Consider the following 25915-nt stretch of genomic DNA (forward strand, 5'->3'; position numbering starts at 1 on the left):
TTTTGGATAGGGGAAGATAAGAGATGGTGGTGAACAGCTGTTTTAAAGACCTGGAGGGTGGAGTGGGATTGAAGAGAGTGAGGGAGTTTGTTCCAGAGGCGGGAGAAAAGAGGAATGAAGGAGTGAAGGTGAGCAGAAAGTTTCTTCTCCATCCGATCGCTTTCGTGATTTCCTCAATTGAGTACCGGTGGCACGATTTCAGAACCGCTCAGAATCGGGTTAGTCTTGTTGCTAACGGCTCGAATCGCGGATTGCTAAACCGCTCGGCAATTTCCACCTGTCCGTGGTTCGAGCGGGAGTTATTTCCCTGCTTCATGGAGGGATTGGCATGCAGGTATTTGGGAATCTATCTTGATCAATCACCCTGGCCAATCTCGCCCGCGGAGGAGCGTTATAATTTCCAGGGCTGGGGGATCGGCCAGTTTAAAAGACAAGGGGATTAACCCCCCCCCCCCTTGGTAAGGGGAGCGCCGACCCCCGGATCCGCAACAATATACTTTCTTAAGATATAAAAATAGTGGATTTCCTCTGTCAAATGAGCACTTTCTACACAGAACACAATCATACATTTTTTCTTTCAGTATGTGGAACCATGGGAGGGTGAGAAAGCCCTGCTCATCGAAAGGTGGAGAAAATAGGCCTGTAGCACCTATTTCATCGAGTGTGCTGAAAATCGTACCACCTACCGATGGAAAGTCTTCCCTGAACCTTTTTTCAAGCAATTGGAGCAGTTTATTGCCGCACAAAATGGCATTTCAGTGGTAACTTTACACAATTATTCGAGAAAACGAAGATTCGAAGAAATGAAGACGCGTTTAGAGTGGTGCTAACCAAGATGGCAGCTGTCACGTGACTGCTGGCGCACGGCGGCGACAAAACCACTGCTCGTGTGAGCCTTCTACCTCTATATACTTCAGTGGTCTGGATCAGTTTGAAATTTCTTGAGCGTGATCTATGCAACAATTATATTGGAGTATGTAAATTTATGACGTCATCAGTCACGTGGTCTAGCAGCCATATTGGAAAAATAATTTAAAAAAAGTTTCGTCGTCAAGATTCAATTATTAAGTTGAGGTCACATTTTAGTTGTTCGATATAGATCTATATAATAATAGCGTAAGGACTCGACTTTGTTATCCCTTTTACGCCGCACCCTGTGACCCCATGCCCACGGCACTAATGGATTTACGATCTACGAACCGCGCTCTTTGTTTATCGCATACAGCCATACTCGAAAAATCTGAATTAGCCGACGTTGGGGCCCAAAAGCATCCGATTAATTGCCGATACGACGCCATCGTATTGGCGTCTGCTGGGCGAAGGCGAAGCAAGCCGTCCGCTGATTGGACAGGCGAAGGCGAAAGCAAGCCGTCCACTGAGTGGACAATCCAGAGCATGCATTTGTGCCGGTGTCGGCGATCGTTGTTCATATATGCACTCTTCATTCTCATCTTTCTTCCTAACTCTTACTCGGACAAGCAAATCCCCTATGCCATCCATAATGGTACACTCTATCCATACACCACATCCTCCCTTCCGTGGATGTTCCACGGGTTTCGGCTAGTTATGAAATATTCTTCATGCATTTATTTTATTCTGTCATTTGCTTTGGAAGCCGTTTAAAGTATACTGCCTATGTCGTCTATCACTCAGTATATATTTTAGACGGTGTATGTTCGGTAAATGTTGTTCACAATGATGATTTATTACGAAAGAATACAAACGCATTGTTTATTTTTTTTATTAGGTCCATTGTTGTACAATTAATATCTAAAGAGTTAAATTTAGCGAAGAAGCATGTGAAGAAAAAAAGGGGAATCACGGAATTCTCTGTCAGCATCACGTGCTCTTGCACGACGTGAGGCGTCACCATGGCGGATGGCAGGGAGGGTTCTGACGAGCGGTCTCCGCTCCTCTCGTCTCCCGGCTTGGCTGTAGCATCGCCGACCGTGCCTCCATATGGTGGGGATGGAGCCCCTGCAGGTGGGTGTCTGCTTCCGAACCTGATCGATCTCAGTTGTGGGTTCGTGGGTAGTCGGTGTGACCGCAGCGTTTTTTGCGGTATTTTTGTTTTTAATTTTGACGCATCTTTATGATGACTCGATGGTTATCAGAATCTTATTTGACCATCGATTATTATTTGTCATCATCATTGTCATGCGTTTGCATATGCTGACGTGATTATTTTTTTATGTTGGTGTTTATATCCTCCACGACCTATTTGTTTGACGTCACGTACTGACTGGAGTTGAATGGTCTCACTGACCGTTTTCTTATCATCAAAAACCCAGATCTATGGCTTTCTAAAGTAATTGGCTTTTAAACATAGCAGATAGAAAACACCATCACCAGGAAGGTCTGTGTACAGTGGGCACAGAGTCACAGACAAGAGTCACACATGCTCCAAAAGGCTGCAACTGAGCTCCGGGGGGGCGCCACGGTCACTGGTCCCAAGTTGATGATTCCAATGAGTGAGAGAGAGATTGACAGAGAGACAGACAGACAGACAGACAGAGAGACAGACAGAGAGACAGACAGAGAGACAGACAGAGAGACAGACAGAGAGACAGACAGAGAGACAGACAGACAGAGAGACAGACAGAGAGACAGACAGACAGACAGAGAGACAGACAGAGAGACAGAGATAGATAGAGAGACAGACAGAGAGAGACAGAGACAGAGAAAGATTTACTGACAGATTGACAGGAGAATACAAAAATCCATGTAAGTTATTCGAGTCTCCATGCAAATGCGGTGAGTCTCCATGCAAATGCAGCTAGACTCCTTGCAAATGTGGCGAGTCTCCTTGCAAATGCGGCGAGTCTCCTTGCAAATGCGGCGAGCCTCCATGCAAATGCGGCGAGCCTCCATGCAAATGCGGCTAGTCTCCATGCAAATGCAGCTAGTCTCCATGCAAATGCGGCGAGTGTCCATGCAAATGCGGGTCGTCTCCATGCAGATGCGGTGAATCTCCATGCAGATGCGGCTAGTCTCCATGCAGATGCGGCTAGTCTCCATGCAGATGCGGCTAGTCTCCATGCAGATGCGGCTAGTCTCCATGCAGATGCGGCTAGTCTCCATGCAGATGCGGCTAGTCTCCATGCAAATGCGGCGAGTCTCCATGCAAATGCGGCGAGTCTCCATGCAAATGCGGCGAGTCTCCATGCAAATGCGGCGAGTCTCCATGCAAATGCGGCGAGTCTCCATGCAAATGCGGCGAGCCTCCATGCAAATGCGGCGAGCCTCCATGCAAATGCGGCGAGCCTCCATGCAAATGCGGCGAGCCTCCATGCAAATGCGGCGAGCCTCCATGCAAATGCGGCGAGTCTCCATGCAAATGCGGCAAGTCTCCATGCAAATGCGGCGAGTCTCCATGCAAATGCGGCGAGTCTCCATGCAAATGCGGCGAGTCTCCATGCAAATGCGGCGAGTCTCCATGCAAATGCGGCGAGTCTCCATGCAAATGCGGCGAGTCTCCATGCAAATGCGACGAGTCTCCATGCAAATGCGGCGAGTCTCCATGCAAATGCGGCGAGTCTCCATGCAAATGCGGCGAGTCTCCATTCAAATGCGCCGAGTATCCATGCAAATGCGGCAAGTCTTTGTACAGATGTTTGAATAAATAAGTTCATTGAAACAAATTAAGGTCTTGATTGACAAGAACAGACTCTGGTTGCTGTCGGAGCCACTTTGGAGTTGTGATGAGGCAAACGTAATATGCAATGACATTTCATTCAGGCCGACTGGCATGGTCTTCAAGCGGCCATCAAACTTCTGGACTGGTCTCATATTTCTACTGTATCTGACATCAACTCATCCTGGGAATTCTTCCAAAGTAAATTGCTCTGATGCACAGATTTATCCCATGTCTTCTTCAGTTGCCATACCCATCCTCCCTCCTGTGCATGGTTCACTAAATCTTGTAGTGAGGCAGTTGCCTGGAATCGACTTGCTTTTACATCATGGAAGACAAATCCAACTGAAGGTAATCTCAGTTCCTTCCACAAAGTTGGAGACCCTCAGGAGAGGCAGGAAATAATATCTCTCTACTCTCAAGACTGAGCTCTCAAATCTGTCTCCCCCCTCCAAATCTCCTGGACTCTTTGTCCTTCTCTCCTGACAAGGTGGAGAAGTTTCTGTCAAACCTCGACTGATTCTGCAACTGGACCAGACGGAATCAGCCCACAGGTCCTGAAATCCTGCTCTGCTGCTCTATCTCACCATTTCTCTGTTCTCTTCACCCTCTTTTTCTCAAGGTCATCTACCATCTTCGTGGAAATCAGCCAACATTACCGCTTTCCACAAAAAAGATCAAAAACAGATCCTGGCAAATACAGACCAATCAGCCTGCTTCCAATCGGCAAGGTCACGGAATCCATCATCGCTTCTGATAAATCCTTCCTCTTCTCTAATGGCTTGATCTCTGATCATCAATTTTAATTTAGACGAGGTCACTCGACTCTGGACATGCTGTCTCAACAATGTATGGAGGTTGTCAATGCCAAACAGGAAATCAGAACTGTCTCCCTTGACATATCTCGTGCCTTCGATTATGGTATGGCACCCTGCCTTGCTCACCAAACTCTCATCCTATGGTATCCATGAAAATCACCACGCATGGCTTGCGGACTTCCTCTCCTGTTTTAGTCAATGTGTGGCTCTCGATGGAATTCTCTTTACTACCCTTCCTGTCCAGGCTGGAGTTCCTCAAGGCAGTGTTCTGGGCCCTGTGCTTTTTTGGTCTTCATTAATGATCTCTCTGACTCCCTGGAAAATCCTCTCTATCTTTTTGCTGATTACTCCACCCTCTAACGCTCCATATGACAACCTTCAGATCGGCAGGCTGCAGCCTCTTTACTCTCTACAGACCTGGACAAAATCACAAACTCGTGAAACAAGTGCAACATGTCTTTCAATCCTGACAAATCTCGCAGTCTCACTATGTCTTTCTGAAAAGACCGGCTGGACAACCCTCCCATATACTTTCTCAACAATCCTCTCAAAGAAGTTCTGTCACTCAAGCTTTTGGGTCTCACTATCTGCCATGACATTTCCTGGGAAAGCCACATTTCCAAGCTGGCCTCCAAAGCCAGTCACCGACTGGGCAGCCTCCGTCTTGAGAAGTCCTTTCTTGGCACTACTGAGCTCCTCACCGCTCTCCCGTCTGGGCTGGTGTTCCTGCCTCATGTCTAGCTGTGCTTCACACTGTAGAAACCAAAGCATTCAGAATCATTGGAATCTCCTGCGATGAGGCTAACTGCGAGGGCCTTTCACTCTCTCACCGCAGGCAGGTTGGTGGTCTTTCTGTCTTCTACCAATCCTCTCCAGCCGTGCTCCCCCAGCTCTCTCTGTGCTCTGTCCCCCAAATATTCCTTCATGTCGCAGATCTGCCAGCAACCCTTTTCTGGTGAAACTGCCAAAATCAAGACTCTCTGCTCACCTTCACTCTTTCATTCCTCTTTTTCCCTGCCTTTGGAACAATCTCCCACACTGTCTTCAATTCCACTCTCCTCCCTCCAGGTTTTCAAAACGGCTGTTCACCACCATCTCTTATCTTCCCCCATCCAAAACCTTGATCTTTTCTAACCCCGTTAATATACCCGAAATCCACCTTTTTCAAATTCGGTTTTCTTTCCTGAAAGTCCTTGTAGTTTCCATCTTGTTTATCCCTTGTACTCCACCACCCCAGCCCTCTCCCTTCCCCAGATCTCCCGATGTCCCTGTTCTCTACTGTTGTTGTGCTTCCCTCTCTCTCCCCCTCTTGTTACCCATTCCCTTTATTGTCACTCCCGCTTCCGGTCCGGTCTGGAGAGGACACTGGCGTTACTTGTTCGCCGCTTCTCCGACTGGGCCATTGTACATAGTTTGCTTTCCTGGTGGTCGTGGCGGATTTTTGACCGTTGGGTCTGCCCTCTGCTCGGTCCCGGCTCTGCTCCTGGCTTTGCCTGCCCGGCTCCTCCACCGTTTCCTCAGGCCCGCTCCCGTTGTTTGTGGCCGTTGTTTGCGGCGGTGGCTGTTTGCCGCTGTGGTCTTGATTAGCGGCTGCGGTCGTTTGCCGCTGCGTTTGCCGCTTTGCCTCCTCGACCTTGGCCTCGTACTCGTCCCTTCACTCCTGCCTGGCATGTCTCTGAGGTACTCCGCCGCAAGGCTTCTTCTGCTCAATACTCACTCCACCCCATCATGCATCTCTGCAATCAAGTACCACGGACTCCTGCGACGACCCAGATACATTCATAGAGGCTCCGGTCGTAAGTTTGTTTACTTACAAACAGGTCACTCCATTCCCGTACTCTGGTCGGCTCAGTGCACTCCCACTCATCGTCCCAGCGCACCTGGTCACAGCAACGCACACGATCACACCTCCTGTCTGCAAACCCTGGCTAAATCACCTGAGTTCATCCCCACCGTACAAAACATCAAGCTCACCCTGTTCAATACCCGGTCCCTCAACAACAAAAGCCTCATCCTGAACGACTACATTCTGGATAATAAACTGGACTTTCTCTGTCTCACTGAAACCTGGCAACAACCTCTGGACTACTTCTCACTCAACCTCACTACACCCAATGGATATTCTTACATCAATAAACCACGCTCGGAGGGCAGAGGTGGTGGAATTGCCGTAATTCACCGACAAGACATCAAGACCAGCCTCATCTCCATCTCATCTGCTCCATCATTTGAACACCTGGCTTTTAAACTCTCTGGTCACACACAGTCAGTCATGGCTGTCGTCTACTGCCCTCCCAAACCACACCCATCATTCCTGTCTGACTTCTCCTACTTTCTGACCCAGCTATGTTCCCTCTCCCCCTCAATCCTCCTCCTCGGTGATTTCAATATCCACATGGACTCCACTGACTCCACAATAACCACTGACTTCACTGATTTACTCACCTGCTTTAACCTCACTCAACATGTCAACTTTCCTACCCATAACCGTGGTCACATACTGGACCTTGTCTGCCCTACTGGATTAATTTTGCACCATCTCTCTGGCTCCGACCTCACCCTCTCTGACCACTTAGCCATCACTATGACCATCAACATCCCCACCCCAGCACCAAGGCATTATCGCACTATCAACTTCCGTAAGCTAAACGCTCTTTCACCTACCTCATTCTCATCCACCCTCTCTGAAAATATGTCCACTTCTCCCTTCGTTGACTTCCACACTGCTTCTGACCTCACTGACTACTACAACCACACTCTCTCCTCCTGCCTTGACCAGCTTGCGCCTATAAAAACCAAAACAGTTTCTTTCACCCATTCTGCTCCCTGGTTTACCCATGAACTCCGCCTGATGAAAACTCGTGCTCGCCAACTTGAAAGACTCCGCAATAAAACAGGTCTCACAATTCACTCCCAAGCCTACAAGGGCCACCTACAACACTACAAAGATGCCCTCTCCCGCGCCCGCTCCGCCTACTACTCTCAAATTATCCACTCTGGCTCCGGAAACCCAAAAGCACTCTTCTCTACAATAAACAAACTCCTCAGCCCCCTGAACACCACCACCCAGTCATTCACAGTAGACAACTGCATCTCCTTCCTTTCATTCTTCCAATGCAAAATTGACAACATCTACAACAGCTTAACCACCACCGCACCCGCTCCCCCTCAAACCACCTGCCCCCCCTTATCCTGCAAACCCCTGTCTCAATTCTCCCCAGTCTCCCCTACTGACCTCTCTGAACTCTTCATAGGAATGAAAACTGCCACCTGCACTCTTGACCCCATCCCCTCCAGCTTTGTCAAGGCCTCCCTTCCTGCTCTCTCTCCACTTATCACTGCAACAATAAACTCCTCCCTGTCTACAGGCATCGTCCCACCATCCCTCAAAATTGCTGCTGTTACCCCCATTCTGAAAAAACCTGGACTCAACCCTGACACCCTAAATAACTTCAGACCCATCTCCAACCTACCCTTTCTGTCAAAAGTTTTGGAATGCGCTGTAGCCACTCAACTCAAACATCACCTCTCTGCCAATAACCTGAATGAAACATTCCAATCCGGATTCCGCTCCAACCACAGTACTGAAACTGCTCTCCTCAAAATCACCAACGACCTTCTCCTCTCCTCTGACGCTGGCAACCTCAACATTCTCATCCTCCTCGACCTCAGCGCCGCCTTTGACACCATCGATCACACCATCCTCCTCACCCGACTTGAAACCACCTTTAACATTACCGGCACTGCCCTCTCTTGGATCAAATCATACCTCTCTGACAGACGCCAGTTCATCTCCATCAATAACTGCAAATCCCCCACTGCTCCCCTCCCCCAAGGTGTCCCCCAAGGTTCAGTTCTTGGCCCCCTCCTCTTCATCCTGTACTTGTCCCCCCTTGGTCACTTAATCCGCCGTCATGGTCTCCAATTCCACTGCTTCGCCGATGACATCCAGCGTTTCATCTCCATCAAGTCCATCTCCACCGCCACCCACTCTATCCTGACAAACTGCATCACTGAAATAAAATCCTGGCTTCAAATCAACTTCCTCAAACTTAACTGTGATAAATCTGAAATAATCATCATTGGCCCAAAAACGCTCACCAAATCCACCCATAACTTTGCCCTCAACATCGACGGTTTCCCAGTATCCACCTCCCCTCACATCCGGAATCTTGGCATCATCTTTGACCAAACCCTCTCCTTCGACAAATACACTAAACAGATCACAAAGACAGCCTTCTTTCACCTGAAAAACATCGCCCGTCTCCGTCCATCCCTCTCCTCCACGGCTGCAGAAACCCTCATCCACGCCTTCATCACCTCCCGTCTGGACTACTGCAACAGCCTCCTCTATGGTTCACCCTCAATAATCACCAATAAACTCCAATACATTCAGAACTCTGCTGCCCGTCTACTCACCCATTCCCGGACCCGTGACCACATCACCCCCGTCCTTTACAAGCTTCACTGGCTCCCCATCCCCCAGAGAATCCAGTACAAAATCCTCCTCTTGACCTACAAAGCCCTCCATAACCTGGCCCCATCCTACCTGGCTGACCTCCTCTCCAGACACACTCCCACCCGCAACCTCCGCCCTGCTGGTACCAACCTCCTGACCCCCCCCCCATCCGGACCAAATTCAGATCCTGGGGGGACAGGGCCTTCTCCATCGCTGCTCCCACCCTCTGGAACTCACTTCCTCACACCATCAGAGACTCCTCACTCACCACATTCAAAACATCACTCAAGACCCACCTGTTCAACACTGCATTCAACATTTAACCCACAGCATTTAACCCCTGTCTATCTCTTCTCCTTCTCCTTCCTTTTGCTTTGATTATTTACCTATTGATTTTTGTCTTTTTGCACTTGTTTTTTGTACTCTGTCAAAGCGTCTTTGGGCTTCTTGAAAAGCGCTATATAAAATAAATGTATTATTATTATTATTATTATTGTACGTTTTATGTGTGTTTCCTTTTATGTGTTTTTTGTGTTGGCTCTTACATGAGCATTGACTTTGTATACACAAAAAATGCAGCAAGGCTCTATGTAAATCTGGCAAGTGTCATTTTTTTGCTAAAACAGGAACTGTTTTTCACAACATATTTTGGATACATCATGCATCCAGAAAACGAAAGTTTGGAGAAATTAACCATGCTGTGTGTGGTGGAGGGAAAAAGAGGAATAGGCAGACCTCTTATGTTTTGGAAGGATGGGGTAAAGGCTGCAACCAAACTGTCTGCCAGAGCCTTAGGAAGCTGTGCAGGATGAGGATTTTTGGAGAAATCTGATGTCTGAATGTCACCAGAGGTTGGACACGACTCTATGAATGTCACCAAGTAACTACCTTTTTCTTTTCTTTCTTGAACGTCTTGTTGAGTAAAGGTGTTTTAAACTGAGTGAACACTGTTGCAGGTGGTATGTAAGAACGTACCTTTGATGTCTCAGAAACCTGCCCATGTCATGCTGCACAATCCTTTGCACATGGAAATGGCTTTCATTCAATATTGTTACATGATTCAGCAGTTGGAACCCAAAAAGGAGGACATGCTCTCATCTCTGTTTGTGCAGATGTTTGAATAAACAATCATTTTATTGAAACCAATGTAGGATTTGATTGACAAGAACAGACTTTGATTGCTGTAGGTGTCGGAGCCATTTTGGAATTGTGATGAGGCAAAAGTAATGTGTAATGACATTACCAAGTGGTTGCTAATTTGTAGTTGGAACTGAATGACAAAAATGAAGTGGAGCACATTAATCTGAGAAGATTTGATGAAAGATAGATGTGCCATTTTTGTGGTTTTACTTTTTGACAAGTTAATTGTGAGATAGTAGTCGATATGTTCAGAGTATGACTCCAACCCGTTTTATTTGACTGGCAGAATAGATTAGAGGTCTGCACATTCACCTCTGAGCTGTCTTGTCGGTTCGAATCTCAACCGAGTTATGAACTGTCTGCCTGGTGCTTTGTTGGCAAGGTGATTCGGCGATGCGCGTCGTCCTTTGGACTGGGCGTTCTGTCTCTTGGCATTAGTTAGTTGATGTTAAAGACCCCGTGGGTCTTTCGCCAAGAATATGCGAGTTATAGCGGCATCCTGAACAAATTCCTAACCTACGGCGGGTGTTGCATCAGCGGCATGGCCGTGGCCTCAGCAACTGATCAACGAGCAGCCATGTGCTGCATACAAAAGAAGAAGAATTGTTTTCTCATACTTTTGCTCCTTTTGCCTTTTCAGCCCTCCACACCCTGCATCCACTCCCCCTTCCCAACTACTTCCCCAGAATAGACGCTTTTCCAGTAACTCCCTCTTTATTAACCTTCTAATATCTGGGCTTACTCCCTTGTTCCTCTTTTCTCCCATCTGTGGAATTGTCTTTGTCATTCTGTTCAATCCCTCTCCTGCTTCCAGGCTTCAAGCTGCCAGTGCACCACCATCTCACAAAGTCTTACATCCTTGCTCATGATGTTTTCTTCCCTCACTAACGCTCCCCACAACCTCTCCTCCTCCTTTCAGGTTGCCATGCTTATCTCCCTTTCTCTTCCGGTTTGTTCATTTCCTCACTTGTATCTGCCTGTGTCAAACTGATCCGCTGTCAGTTTGTTGCCCTTCAACCGAGTTGTAATCTCATTTTTCCCGTGAGCCTCGATATATATTTATTTGGGGGTCCAAGGTGCTGCATCTCACCAGGTAGTGTATGGCGTGCAAGTGTGGAAGATGCCCAAGTTATCTTGCTTGAAGCTGCATAGGCAAACATCTTTACTTCCACAACCAAAGGTGGATGGAGATTATGTTTTCACCCCTGTCTGTCTGTCTCTCTTGTTTGTTTGTTTGTTTGTGAACAAGATATCTCGAAAAGTTGTGGATGGATTTGGACGAAACTTGGACAGGTTGGGCGTGTGACGAGGACAAATCGATTCGATTTTGGTGAATATCTGAATATGGATTTGGATATGAGAATTATTTAATTACCTCCACCATAAAAGATGGATGCACATTCTGTGAACAAGATATCTCAAAAAGTTGTGGACATATTCAAACGAAATTTGGCAGAATGGTAGCTTATGTGACATGGACGAAATGATTCGATTTTGGTGAAGATCCGGATTCGGATCCGGCTAGTAGAATTTTTAAAGTGATTCTTCACCATTGGGAGATGGGGCCAAAACCGATACATAGCAGGATATCTCAAAAAGTTGTGGACAGATTTGGACAAAACTTGGGGGACAGGTTGTATATGTGACTGTGGTAGCAATAATGATATTTTTCCCATTTATAGCTTCTCGATCTGCAGACGGGCAGTCTTTGAGTATAAATGTCCTTAAACGCAAAGTGGCAAATGCAATTTGAGTAATGGCCCATTAGCACTGCATCCCAGACGACCTGACAGTGGGGGGACTGGGGGTCTGCGCGGTGCGGAAAGAAGACATGTTTGCATATTGTATCTCTGTTTCCCATCCTGCCCTATCGCTGTCAAGGCCAAAATATTGTAAGCATTTCTCCCCCTGAAATGAGTTGTTATTACTTTATGGGTTTGTTCAAGCATTCTTGTCTTTCTCCAAATGTCCTTGTCTCTCTCTCAAGCTGTCTCAGCAAACGGTTCTCGGTTTCTTCCATTGATTATCAAATAAGTCTGAGAAGGACCATTTTTGTTACCATCTGAGATTTTTTTTTTTTTTTTAACTTTATAGAAATGTGAGCAAACACCCCTTCCTTGGAGAAAGCATAAATTATTGGGTGGTTGAATATTTATGCTTTTTCTTTCTGGAAAGGGTAGGCAGGATAGCCTAGAGCAGGGGTCGGCAACCTTTTTGACATGAAGTGCCAGTTTGAAATGTTCTTGTTAATTTGTGTGCCATATCAACATTAAGTTTTACATCAAGTTTAATTATGACACCACATCAAAAAAATACTTCCAACAGACATGGAATTTTATTCCATTCATATAGGCTACATGCATAGCAACAACATTTTAAAGAAACATTTATCTCTCATAATCAGGACATTGTAATGATAATTTTATCATTGTAAAATTTGTCCCCAATGAGGTTACAAATTATATGCATAGACCCCATTTCAAAACACTGCTTTCAGTAACTCATTTACAAAGTATTGCATTGGAAACAAATGTCAAAAAGGGAGAATAAACTGTATCAAACAGAAATACCAGTACTATACAAGAATGCTGCCATCCTCATGAAAACATCCACATCTGAGTTGGAAAAAAAAGAGATGGACAAACAGCTACATATGCAAACCCATGTGTACTACAAATAAACAGATGCCTTCCAGTCAGTGTGCGCCCTGGCCCTGCTTTCCTTTGCTGAGCTCCATTATCTGGGGGTTGTAGTTAGTCACTTTGAGTTGTGCACATGCTTCGGAGTGGTCGGTTGTCAAACGACTGCGGGAGGGGCTGAGCACGTTCTTCATGTGTGAGAATATCTGCTCACAGATGTACGTTGACCCGAAGACTGACAGCAAAGCCAGTGCAACGTTCCGGAGACAGCTGAACTTCTTCGGCATGGATGTCCAGCAGGTGAAAATGCAGGTTCCGTGATCTTGCACTGCCGTGGTTTCTAGTTGTTTCCGTAGCTCTGCAAACTTAGTCACCCACAGTGTTGAACTCTTCAGCTCAATCAGCTGCATTTCCATGTCCTGTGTATCCAACCAGTCTATCAGAGATAAATCCAATTCGTGTCCATCAAAGCTGTCTGGCTTGATCAAGAAAGAGAACATGGGTCCATACTTCTGAAAGTCCCCAAATCGTGTTGTGAACTCCGACTCAAGCTCGCTCATGTATTTGCATATTTCAGCGGTGCTGATGCTGTGCTGCGAGGACAGCTCCCTTTCGTGTTTGAAGTAGCGGAAAGTCGAGGTAGCAACATCGCTTGAAAAGATTGCCAGCTTGCCGACAAAAGCCGTCCATGTGTCGAACATGTCCAAAACAGTTTGCCCTGTACCTTGCAGTCGGAGATTGAGCTCGTTGAAGTGTCCCGTAATATCCGTGAGAAACATAAGTTTCACGACCCACTTCTCGTCCTCGAGTTCTGGGTAGTTTTGGCCCTTTTCAGCCAGGAAGGCCTTGATTGCATCAAAGCAGCTGACAAACTGCTCCAAAACCTTTTCCGCAGCTTAGCCACCTAACCACTGAGTGGAGAGGGATATCTTTGTATGTGCAGTCCATTTCCTCAAGCAGGGAATGGAACTGTCGTTGTGTCAGAGCAGATCGCTTAGCTATGAAGTTAATAACCTTTACTACCGTAGCCATAACCTCATTAAGATCTGAATTTGACATCTTTGCACAGAGTTTTTCGGTGTATTATGCAGTGGAGTTTCATGATGGTGTGACCAAGTTTTTCCTCAATTAATCTGACAGCTCCCCTCTGTTTCCCGACCATGGCGGGGGCGCCATCTGTTATCACTGCAAAAATCTTCCTGAAGTCAATCCCTCGCTCCTTAAAATGTTCCATAAACACCTTGGCTATGTCCTCACCTTTTGTTGTGTCAGACATTGGCTTTAAGCAGCAGAGTTCCTCTCTTACAGTCGAATCACAGTATCTTGCCATGACTGTCAAACATGGTATGTCATTCACGTCCACGCTCTCATCAAGTGCAATGCTAAACACCACAGCATCTTTTAACCCAGCTATTTGCTGTGTGCTGACATTTTCTGCCATTTCTTCGATGCGTCGCTCAACACTTTCAGCTGACATGGGAATATCTTTTATTCTTGATTTGATTAACTCTTTGTTTGGTAAGCCTTCAAACAGAACCTCTGAGCTACAGAGAAAAGCCTCCTTAATATATTCGCCATCAGTGAATGGCTTTCCGCGTTTCACAATGCATTGAGCAATGCAATAGCTTGCTTCAGTCGCATGTTTTTTAGCAATGGCAAAGATTTTGAGGGTGTTGGCTTGCTTCCCATACCTGGACACGGCACATTTGATGGATTCTGCCTTGTCTGCCTGATCTTTGAAAGTTTTCTCATGCTTTTCTCAAAATGGCGCTTAATACTCGACGTTCGACAAACAACATTTTCAAAACATAAAGTACACACAGCACGGTCCTTCTGAAAAACAAAACCCCACTCTTCTGTCCATGAGGGCTGGAATGCCCGAACCTTTACTTCAGCTTTCTTAGCTAGCGGGGTTGCCATCAATCTACCGAACTTGAACCGCTTCACTGCAATTCCTGTGGGAAATGTGAGCGGGAGGCCATACCGTCAATTAAACTAAACTAGGGCATGCCCGTACTATATATTGTTATGAATTTGGTAATGCAACATCTAGAGCTAGGTAGATCTGAATAGGTAGGTATTCGGCTGTCGTGACAGGGACTCTACATGTAATAAGTTATTGATGTTCAGGCGGTTGTCGGGGTAAGATGTATGAGTGTGGATCTACCTGGAGATTCGAGTGTTAAATAGTGAGGGATTAAAGGTAACGCCCCTGTGAGTATCACCTAGTAATCAAACCTTTGTCCATTATGGCACTGCAAACCACATAAACATTAGTTAGGTCCTTAGCGCAACATTAAATAATCCCCTTTCCCTGACAAGGACTTCGTATTAAATTGACAGGAAACCAGGTCAAAAACACCACCACAATTGGCCGCCACCGTGTACACCTCCAAAGGCCTAAAAACCTGGCCGGCACGTGTTATGCCAGGACCGCAGGGTCGCGTAACGGGGGAGATGTCAGGAGTCGCGGGAGGCTTTGATTGGCTGAGGAGTGCGCAATGTGACGTCATCGGCCACCAATATAGGCGACGGTCGGACGCCATTTCGGCAGTTGAGTCGCAAGTCACACGAAGTGAGTTCGCGGAGTTGAGTTGAGTTGAGTTCGTGGCAGGCACTGGCAGACGCAGGCAGGCACCAGAGAGTTGAGCGGTGGTGGAGAGTTGGAGAGGACACGCCATTCCAGTCGCAGTTCGAGTGCAGTTCGGGTTGTAGGGAGTCGCAGGAGACACACGAGAGCACACCCAGTTGGCACTGAGCAGTTCGTTGGCACTTGGCTGCCAGCACTCCCGCGTCGTCGAGTCGAGTGGAGTTGAAAGGAGTCCTTCCTGTCCCTGGTCAAGTGGAGCCGCTGGCCTGCGTCGGACGCGTGGTGCTTGGAGCGAGGGGCCTCGTGGTGTGCGATCGGGCCGGAAGGAGCGGTGCTGGACACCAACAATACAAGACGACAAAGACAGATAAGCCCGATCTCCGCGTATATTTTGAACGACGGGACGTGTTATTTTCGTGATTAATCTCCCTCGTTTGTGTTTGCTGTCGGTCGTGTGGGGACGTCCCGATTTAGGTTTATTAGAATTATTAGATTTACCGGCGGGCTTTTTCACTGGCTTTACTTTTCCTAATAAACCCTTATATTACTTTTTGTACATAATATCTGAACGCAGTTTTCCTGGGTGTTTGATTTTAATAGATAAGGTTGCGGAGCCTTCGCTGCGCCCCGCCATTCCGCGCGTTGGTGTTGAACTTGAGTCCGCCATTGAGTGTTCGCCTCGGGAGTTAAAGTCTCGCAAATCGGTCATCCGTAACTGTGGTGTTAATCACGGTTACGCGACAAGTGGTGTCAGGAGTGTAGGATTTGAACCCGTCGGACAAATTTTTTGTCCGCGGGGAGACATCGACACGGTCGGGCGTACATTGCGCCCGACGTTCGAACGCAAAATTTTTATAGTCGAGGCGGAGAAATTTAATAATCAATCGGGCAAACGGAGCGCGATATCGCGTCTTCGTCAAATTTAAATTGTTTCAGGAATTATTAAAATAAATACGCGCGCGGGAAACAATCTTCCGGAAAGCGGATGTCGGAAATTGATGAGATGGAAGTACGCAGCGAGGCCTCCGTCAGCGTTGGGAGTGAGCCGGAAATAGGGGAGTTTGATGCAGAGGTGAGCCTTGGAACCTCCCTCGTCCCGAGCACCAACTTATCCCCCTCCCCCACCGGGGAGTCGGGAGCAGTAGGAACGGCCCCGACAACCGACCAGATGTTGGGTCAATTGCTTCGAAAAATTGACGGGCTGGAAAATAAAATGAGTAAGGAATGGAGGGAAGGAATAAAGGAAATGAGTGATCGATTGAGTATTAAAATTAATGGGCTGGCAAATAAAATGGGAATTGCACAGGGAATGGCAATTGAAGTAAATGGGGAGACCGCAGGTCCACAGGTGGATGGGGAATGTCCACAGGTGGATGGGGAATGTCCACAGGTGGATGGGGAATGTGTACAGGTAGAGGGGGAATGCCTGCAGGTAAACGTGGAGAGTCCACAGGTGAGCGGGGAAGGAAATTTGGAATGTGAGAGTTGTAATGGGGAATGTTTCCCACATTCTGGCCTGGTTGTTTATCGGGACCGTGTGGATGTCACAACACCCCAACCAGGGGATGAATTTGGAATTGTGCAGCACCAGGGCGGTGGTGCGGAGCAAGAGGGGGTAGAGTTTTTGGGGGTCCATGCAATGGAGCCGGACCAGGTATTTATTGGGGATATTGATCAAAGCCTGGCGGGGCCAGGAATGATTTGTAATGATGAGGATGATTTGATCCAGCGGCTGGAGACCTGTGACAGTCCCATGGAGGTAGAGCTTGTTCAGGCCCAAAGGAGCCTGGGTGAAGAGGTGAGTTGGTCCGAGGAGGTGGTTGGAATGACCGAGGGGACGCTCACTGTACACTGCTATTTGGAAACAGAGGCTCCAAAATTGGACAACCAGTTGGGGGAGTGTGTTGGCTCCGGGCTGGATTTGGATCTTGGAGGATCGGGAGATAGAGCTTCTGGAGATTTGGTCCCTGTAGGGAATTTGGAACAACTGCAGGGAGGGGCAGAACAACCGGTGGTAGAGGTTGTTCCCTGCAGCTGCGGGTTGGCAATGGGAATGAAAATTTGTAAAATAAAATGTAAAATAAAATTACAATGGGAAATTGATTTGGAGCAGCCATGGTGGGGATTGGTCCCCGGGCTGCGGGATTTGGACATGGAGAGGTCATGGGTGATGGCCTCGGGCAAAAGTTGCCCCTTTCAAAATTTGGGTATGCCGGCCAGCTGGGGGGCTGTGATGGCGAGATTTGGACGTGGGGTCCAGCCTTGGGTGTCGAGGTACGACCTGGGTCCCACGGGGGGTCTGGTGGAGTGTGGCGTCCCTTGTCCGTCGGGGCGCCGTCCGAGCTGGTGGCTCGGGCCGGCAGGGTCACCGGACCCTGGTGGGGGTTAAGACCTCCAGGGAGGTCCGAGGTGGTTTCTCAAGCCTGGGATGGCAAATATTGAGGACCACTAGGGGGAGGTGTTGTGGGTCGCGCTTTGGTGGTGGCACCGCAGATGGCCAGCTTGGGCCTGATGTAGTGATCACCCGGGCATGCGACCTGACACCCTCTCCCTGAGACTCTGGGACAACCAGCATGTGGTGACCTGGCATGGTGGTTGGTCTATGGACGCGGGTCAAACCGAATGGACAGGGATGGAGATAGCCTGCCGGACAACCATTGGGGCATCTGTGGAACGTGATGGTGTGAGTGACCTTCCACAGATGCTCCGTTGTGATTTATGGACTCTCGGGTTGGGAAGAGAGCCATGGGGATGTGAATCGGGAGATGTGTAACGACGAGCCGAGCATATGGGCCATGCTCGGCTGGCATGTGTATGGCAAAGCATCCTTCTTTGGTGAGGTTAGTAAAATGTGACAAATGTTTGGCATGGGTAATCTGTGGGTTAGATGGAAATTTAAGGGTGGATTTTGAAATGCCATGGTGGACACTGTACAGTGACGCCATTATTGATCCAGGTGTGTAGACCAAAGTGTTGGAGGCTGTGATAAAATTAATAGGGTAGCAAGACACAGCTTTCAACTGGTTGCGGGGGCAACTGTGCTGATATTTGGGACGCGGGATGATGGGGATGTAGTTGTGTAGCCTGAGGGTCAACGTGGTGCTGTGCGTGTCCGAGGTGTGTGGACCATGTCTTCTGGGTGGGTCTCCTGGTGGAGCATGGCTGTTGACTGGACCTTGGTGTGGTCAAGTGTGGGTGAGCACTGGGGGGCTGCAGTTCTGTAGTCGGACTGGGGGATGATGGGGAGGTGCAGGGGACGTGGCTGTAGGGATGCCACGCACTGCGACCGTGCCCCCCAGGGCCGAGGTTGTGTGTGCGGTAGTGTGTGTTGTGGCAGCAAGTGCTCACCACATTGGCCAGCTGGGGCTGCTGCAGCTGTGTTCCTCGCAGGGGGGCCGAAGGATGGATGGTGGGTCGCGCCCTTATGGACACTCATGGGCCATGTTGGCGTTTTGACTGCTCACCTTGTCCCGGTGACCCTTGCACGGTAGAGGTGCAGAGCTGTCGTGGCCACAGGTAGTTGTGTAGTGATGATCACCGTTGGATGCGGATCCACATACCTGCCAGTGTAGTGGGGACAAAAGAGAAATTTGGAAGTATTTGGTAGGCCCAATGTGAAATTTTGAAATTAGGTGTGGTGGATGGCACTCTTGAACCTGACCAACCTGCAACTACCTGCACTTGAGGTGAGTGTTTTGAGGAGTACTGTCCCAGGCTTCAGGATTTGCTTTGGGAAATTGGGGACATGTAATTTGGAGTTGGGAGGCGGGTGAGAGTGATGACATGGCCGGTGAGGGGATGGAATGGGAGCCACAGTGTCTTGTGGGTGGCGTATGTTTTTGTATTGTGGTTACGTGTTTTGATGTGGTCGTGAGAGTGGAACCTGGAGAGTGAGTGATGATTATTGGAGATAATGAGGGGCGATAATTGTGCTTTTTGGAAATGTGCTAATGGAAATGTGTAAGGATTCAATGATTCGAACTGTGAATGGGATTTCACATTGGCAGGCCATGGCAAGCCTTGTAACACCTTTTACACCATCTATGAATTGTACTGAATTGTGCTGAGTTGTGTGGAGAATTGAATGGCAGCGGGGGAGGAAGTGTGTTTTGGGGTCTTGTGGGTGGGAAAGGTGTGTGTGTCCGCAGGTACAGAGCAAGCTCTGAGGAGCGATGCCTGCGGGCCCCCCTCTGCGGCAATTACCCCTGGCAGCCGGTGGTAACTGGAAATTGGAGCTCGTCGGTGGAGGGTCTGGTTGGGCGCCGCGGGGTGAGGAAGTCCCCCGGTGACCCGTGTTGCTGCGCGAAAGCAGGAGGCAAAGGAGCCTGGTGTGTGTGGAGACCCTCACCGGCGAGGTAACGGCGGAAAGGGGCTGTTGGGCTGTCATGGGGCCAAGAGGTGAAGGGGGGGGGGGCAATGAACTTGTAAGTCGGTTGACTTGTTTTTGGGACTGCGGGCACCACAGCCTGATGTGCCCCCCACCATCTTTTTGTGCGGTACCTCCCCGCTGCCTAGTTGAGGAATGCACACACACGTGAATGACATCAATGCCATGGTCCTGCAGGGGGTGTATTGAAATAAGAACCTTATTGATTTTTGAAATGCCTTGATGACCTATGGAATGAGAATGAGTGGTTAAGGGGTCTGTGTAGCATGAATGTGGGCGAAATCCACCGAGCCGTGTCACTCACCTGTAACATCTGGACAGGGCCCGTGGAAAATTTAGGGGGATGCATTGGGGATGGCCCCGCAGGTAAGGTTGTGTCTTGTGGCATCCACCGGGGGACGCGGTCTGTAGACCGGGGTATGTACAAAGGTTAGAGTTTTGAGTTTTGGAAAGATGGTTAAGTTTTGTGGTTAAGTTAGTGTTGTGTGTTGTTGTTTCCTCCCTCCACAGGAACAACGAAGAAGATGTACATACTTGCATGATGGTTAAGGGGTTCAGCATGTTAAGGAAGTGTAGGTAGGTAGTCCGACTCACTTCCCACAGCCCTTCCTGATTTATTTCATAGGTTAATTAAGTGTGTGACAGTAAGTGTTAAGGCTGGAATGGTAGCCCTGCGGTGAACCTTGCAGGAGCTACGGTTCCAGGGGGGGGGCTGTGTTATGAATTTGGTAATGCAACATCTAGAGCTAGGTAGATCTGAATAGGTAGGTATTCGGCTGTCGTGACAGGGACTCTACATGTAATAAGTTATTGATGTTCAGGCGGTTGTCGGGGTAAGATGTATGAGTGTGGATCTACCTGGAGATTCGAGTGTTAAATAGTGAGGGATTAAAGGTAACGCCCCTGTGAGTATCACCTAGTAATCAAACCTTTGTCCATTATGGCACTGCAAACCACATAAACATTAGTTAGGTCCTTAGCGCAACATTAAATAATCCCCTTTCCCTGACAAGGACTTCGTATTAAATTGACAGGAAACCAGGTCAAAAACACCACCACAATTGGCCGCCACCGTGTACACCTCCAAAGGCCTAAAAACCTGGCCGGCACGTGTTATGCCAGGACCGCAGGGTCGCGTAACGGGGGAGATGTCAGGAGTCGCGGGAGGCTTTGATTGGCTGAGGAGTGCGCAATGTGACGTCATCGGCCACCAATATAGGCGACGGTCGGACGCCATTTCGGCAGTTGAGTCGCAAGTCACACGAAGTGAGTTCGCGGAGTTGAGTTGAGTTGAGTTCGTGGCAGGCACTGGCAGACGCAGGCAGGCACCAGAGAGTTGAGCGGTGGTGGAGAGTTGGAGAGGACACGCCATTCCAGTCGCAGTTCGAGTGCAGTTCGGGTTGTAGGGAGTCGCAGGAGACACACGAGAGCACACCCAGTTGGCACTGAGCAGTTCGTTGGCACTTGGCTGCCAGCACTCCCGCGTCGTCGAGTCGAGTGGAGTTGAAAGGAGTCCTTCCTGTCCCTGGTCAAGTGGAGCCGCTGGCCTGCGTCGGACGCGTGGTGCTTGGAGCGAGGGGCCTCGTGGTGTGCGATCGGGCCGGAAGGAGCGGTGCTGGACACCAACAATACAAGACGACAAAGACAGATAAGCCCGATCTCCGCGTATATTTTGAACGACGGGACGTGTTATTTTCGTGATTAATCTCCCTCGTTTGTGTTTGCTGTCGGTCGTGTGGGGACGTCCCGATTTAGGTTTATTAGAATTATTAGATTTACCGGCGGGCTTTTTCACTGGCTTTACTTTTCCTAATAAACCCTTATATTACTTTTTGTACATAATATCTGAACGCAGTTTTCCTGGGTGTTTGATTTTAATAGATAAGGTTGCGGAGCCTTCGCTGCGCCCCGCCATTCCGCGCGTTGGTGTTGAACTTGAGTCCGCCATTGAGTGTTCGCCTCAGGAGTTAAAGTCTCGCAAATCGGTCATCCGTAACTGTGGTGTTAATCACGGTTACGCGACAATATATATCTAAAATTATACCCCCCCCTCTATTTACATGAAATGGTTTGGTCCAAAGCGAACGGCTTGCGAGTGGTGACAATCCCCCCCCTCTATTTACATGAAATGGTTTGGTCCAAAGCGAACGGCTTCCGGAGTTTGGTAAAGAAATCGCCATCGCGTGCACAAACGCGCAGGAAAGCGAATGAATCGCAAATTCGTTTTTATTAGTTTTAAAACATAGTTTAACGCCAACATAGTTTGCAAACGTGAAATAAATGAATACGCTCTCAAATGTGCCATCCGAGGCAGAGTGTGTCCGCCACGTTCGGCACACGCGATAGTTCGCTGCTCTCTGATTGGTTGAATCGTTTTTTGGACATAGCTCGGTAAGTAATTGTCCGATTAATATGAAACCTTGAAAAGGCACATCCTCGGGTCCCCAGCAATATACCTGGCAAGTTAAAAGTATATCGGACCCGTGGTTGTCGAGAAACAGCGGTCACAGACAAACAAACGTACAGAGATTACTGGAATTATAGATAGATAAGACAGGCCGCGTGTTACGAGAAAACTACTACCCCCATTTTCATTACTACCACCCCATAATAAAAACCTCAAAATAATGACGAGATTAATATTAAAACGCAGAACGGAGCCTGAATGATAAAGAGTGGAGATGCAACCGCTGACCACCGGGTGTTAACACACAGTCGCTCTTACAGCACCTCATGTTGCCGCGAACGGCGTATCGGAAGGCACCAAGCCTGCATCTGCTGTTTTATATCTGCGATTATTATACAATTCAGAATAATGATGAGATTAATATTACAACTCAGAAACCAGTCCGAATAATAATAATGAGTGGAGATGCAGCCTTGGATCATCTGCTGTGAACAACACCACTGTTCCTACAGCACATCCGGTTGCCGTGAATATTGTGTTTGAATGCGCCAGGCCGGCATCTCATGTTGTGCATCTTTGATTATTATTCCAGTAAAATAATTTGGAATTGGAATGGTGACTCTGCTCTGATCCATCTACCTCATCACCCTACACCATCACACCGGAATACTGTTATAGTGCAACACGCGCAACAGCCAATGGCTGTTCAAGAGGTGATTTGGCATGCAGCGGAGAAGGGAACTGCTTTCGCCAGTGTGCCAATGATTACGCTGCCGCGTGCCAATGGTGGCACGCGTGCCTAAGGTTGCCGACCCCTGGCCTAGAGCTAGTATTCTTACCGTTAATCCCAACGATAAACACCGACACCAACATTGTACCAGGAATCGCTTGTCACACCAGCTATTTACTGTGTTACCAAATGGATCTTAATCAGCAGGATATGCCTATCGCACACCATCTTGTCTGCCCCACAAAGGTGCCCTGTGGACCACAGGCAGGATGGTGTGGGGTAGCCACTTCTTGTTGGTCATGGTTCATATGGTATTGTATAGCCACAGTGGAATGCAGATCCTGGTACCATAACAGTGAGGTGGTTTGTATTTAATATAAGCTTCAATGAAGCCTGGTGTTGGCTTAGCGGTCAGGGTGCCGGCTTGGGATCCTAGGATCCTGAGTTCGAATCCCGGTCGATCGCTGAATTAACGCCAGGGGGGTTTACTCAGCCTGTCATCCTTCCGAGGTCGGCAAATTGAGTACCAGCTTGCTGGGATGAATGATCACGGTGTGTACCCCGATTTAGAATAGGTACACCGTATCCCTGTGCATCGTAAGAGGCGACCAAGGGTTGGCGACAGGAAGGGCATCTGGCCATAAAAACATTGCCTCAAACAGGGAACCATGACTGTCATGGGGCCTGCAAGGCTAACCCCCGCTCTAGGGGGGAAGATGGCCTTAAAACGATCATTCATATTCATTCATTCATTCATTCATTCATAAGCCTCAATGAGGCGTCGCCTGCTCACTCGGTGGCTGCCGCGAGCTGATGATGGCCAGGTTGCCATAAACCAGTGTTCATGGATTGTGCTCCCCCCTGGGTGACCTGGCCCATACAGGTGAAGTAATAACGTTTTTGTGCCCATGACACTGCAGTATGACCTACCCCTGTAGGGGGCTTTAGTGAGTGACAGCATCTCCTTTGTTTTGTCTGTGCACAGCCAAAGGTTTTATACCTTTTTTTTTCATTGCCTTTGTTCTGCTTGGCCTGGGCTGGTCCGTTGGATGGGCCATTAAACTAGGAACTCATCTGCCAGCATTGTGTTTCTGGTGGACATTGACTATTGCCCATTGTATTTTACAAAGAGCAAGCGATTGTTGTCAGCACCTTGGCAAAATTCCAAATTCTTGCCACAATCTGCAGCGGTCACTGCATACAGGGTCACTGCGGCCTCTGGAGCTCTTCACCTTCTCATGTCTTTCCAAACCCTTTTCAAAAAAGCAGATTTTTCACTTCCTCAAAAACTTTTCGACTATTCTCTTTGTTCATTTTTCTATCAATGCAGCTCTTTTATTTAAGACCTGGCCTCGATGAGGATTATATAGTCCATGACTGGAGCCGTCAACATTAAAAAAAAAAAAAATCATGTGCACTGTCGTGTATGATGCAACCAATAGCTTAGTGCTGCATACAAATGAATTGATTATCCAGTAGGACTGGCGTTCGGAGCCCAGCTGCAGCCACCAAGCGTGCTTCCGAGTGAGGCTCCCCCACCTTACTCTCCCGGTGAGAGTCCTGAGAGTGGTGGTGTGCCAATGGTTGCGTGTCGAGTTTGTCAAGCACTCATCAATGTTGAGGGCAAGCTGCATCAGCACGTGGTCAAGTGCAGTATTTGCAACGAAGCTACGGTAAGATGTGCATTGCCTGTCTGCACCTTGTGCATGTGCACCTATCAGAATTGTTCCAAAGTTTTTGTCATGTTTTGCCTACAATTTTAGAATAATTCTGATGGTTATGTTGAAGGCCACTTCTTTGTTTATTATGACAAATCACTGAAGCTTTGTTCACAAATGAACTCTCTAATTGATTGTGTTTTTGAGCTTATATTTGGTCAAATTTTTTTTTTTGGAAAAACATTATACAATACAGTATACAGTAGCTACTGACTTTTGCAGATAAAGATTCCCAACACGGCAGGTGTCCCTCTCGGCCATGTAATGGTCAATAGGTCCAATACCGAAAAATACAATTACGACACATTTTAAAACATATTAAAATGAAACTTGAAATGATGTTGGGATAATTGATTTTAAAATGTATGTATATGCAATCAACTTTGGGAGATGCATGAAATGTGTTACGATTTCTTTTTTTGTATTTGCCCCCTTGTTCATGCCCCAGGGGCTGGGTACTTTGGGTCACGGGGGTCAAAGCAGAATATTTTTTAAACTCAAATTTGATATTGGGCCATTCCTGGTGGAACTTTTTCCATCTTTCAACTTTGGTTTAGGTGGAAAGTGTGGGGATTTGCAATGGAGCGCCATCGACTTCATTGTAGTTTAAATTACATTTTTATTTGCTTGAAATTTTCTCTTTTGATGTTTGAGGCTTAACGACGGCCTTGTAATATAATTCAAGGTGTGGATGCATTACTCTGATACCTTACCTTCTTCAGTCCCTCATGTAACCATTACTCTTGCTGGCAGCCAATCAAAAATGCACCTCCTGGAAAGAAATATGTCCGCTGTCCATGTAACTGTCTGCTCATCTGTAAGGTGACATCACAACGCATTGCCTGTCCACGACCTAACTGGTACGTTTAATCCCTTTCATACTGCCCTTGACATTTGTTCATTTGAGTTTTTGCTTGTTTTCCCATGTTTAGTAAGAACAAGTGTTAAATAAATTCATCGGAAGTGCAACTTTGACACTTCTTAGCTAGTGCTCTCGTTTTTTGTCTCCATGAAAACGTATCAAATTCTCAGAACTCGGTGATTTTACTTCTTAGTTTTAATATATAGTGTGTGGTGACATTTCTGAGGCTGGCAGGATGGCCTAGGCCCTAGAAGTCTGCACACCCTCCTCTAAGCTGTCTCGTCTGTGTTCACATCCTAATCCAGTCATAAACTGTCATCCTGCTGTTTCACATGCAGGGCGATTCATCAACATGTGTGCCGTCCTTCGGATCAACGTTAAACGGGCGTCCCGTCTGCCGGCATTAGTTGTTGGATGTTAGAGATCCCCACAGTGTACTTCGCAAAGAGTAGGTGAGCTATCGCCGGCACCGTGGCCAAATTCCTGCCCTAACTACTGCTGGGAAGGCAATGGCAAACCACCCAGTATAAC

The 25915-nt window shown here is 47.8% G+C and overlaps 1 protein-coding gene across 3 annotated transcripts in view; it reads left to right on the plus strand.

Annotated features, from left to right (window-relative positions):
- Nucleotides 1-1815: 1815 nt before the first annotated feature.
- Nucleotides 1816-25915, plus strand: part of LOC137436487 (type 1 phosphatidylinositol 4,5-bisphosphate 4-phosphatase) — a 36680-nt gene continuing 12580 nt past the window's right edge. Inside the window, exons 1-3 of one of the 3 annotated variants that reach the window (XM_068130317.2) lie at nt 1816-1983; nt 24284-24477; nt 25276-25382. In XM_068130317.2, the coding sequence (XP_067986418.1) occupies nt 1872-1983; nt 24284-24477; nt 25276-25382 (413 nt within the window). In that variant the 5' untranslated portion in view covers nt 1816-1871. Of the gene's footprint in view, nt 1984-24280; nt 24478-25244; nt 25383-25915 lie in introns of all 3 variants that reach the window. The other 2 variants (XM_068130316.2, XM_078786484.1) reach the window with 2 other exon arrangements.

Source organism: Myxine glutinosa, chromosome 11 (assembly GCF_964187855.1).
Source record: "Myxine glutinosa chromosome 11, kmMyxGlut1.1, whole genome shotgun sequence".
Taxonomy (NCBI): domain Eukaryota; kingdom Metazoa; phylum Chordata; class Myxini; order Myxiniformes; family Myxinidae; genus Myxine; species Myxine glutinosa.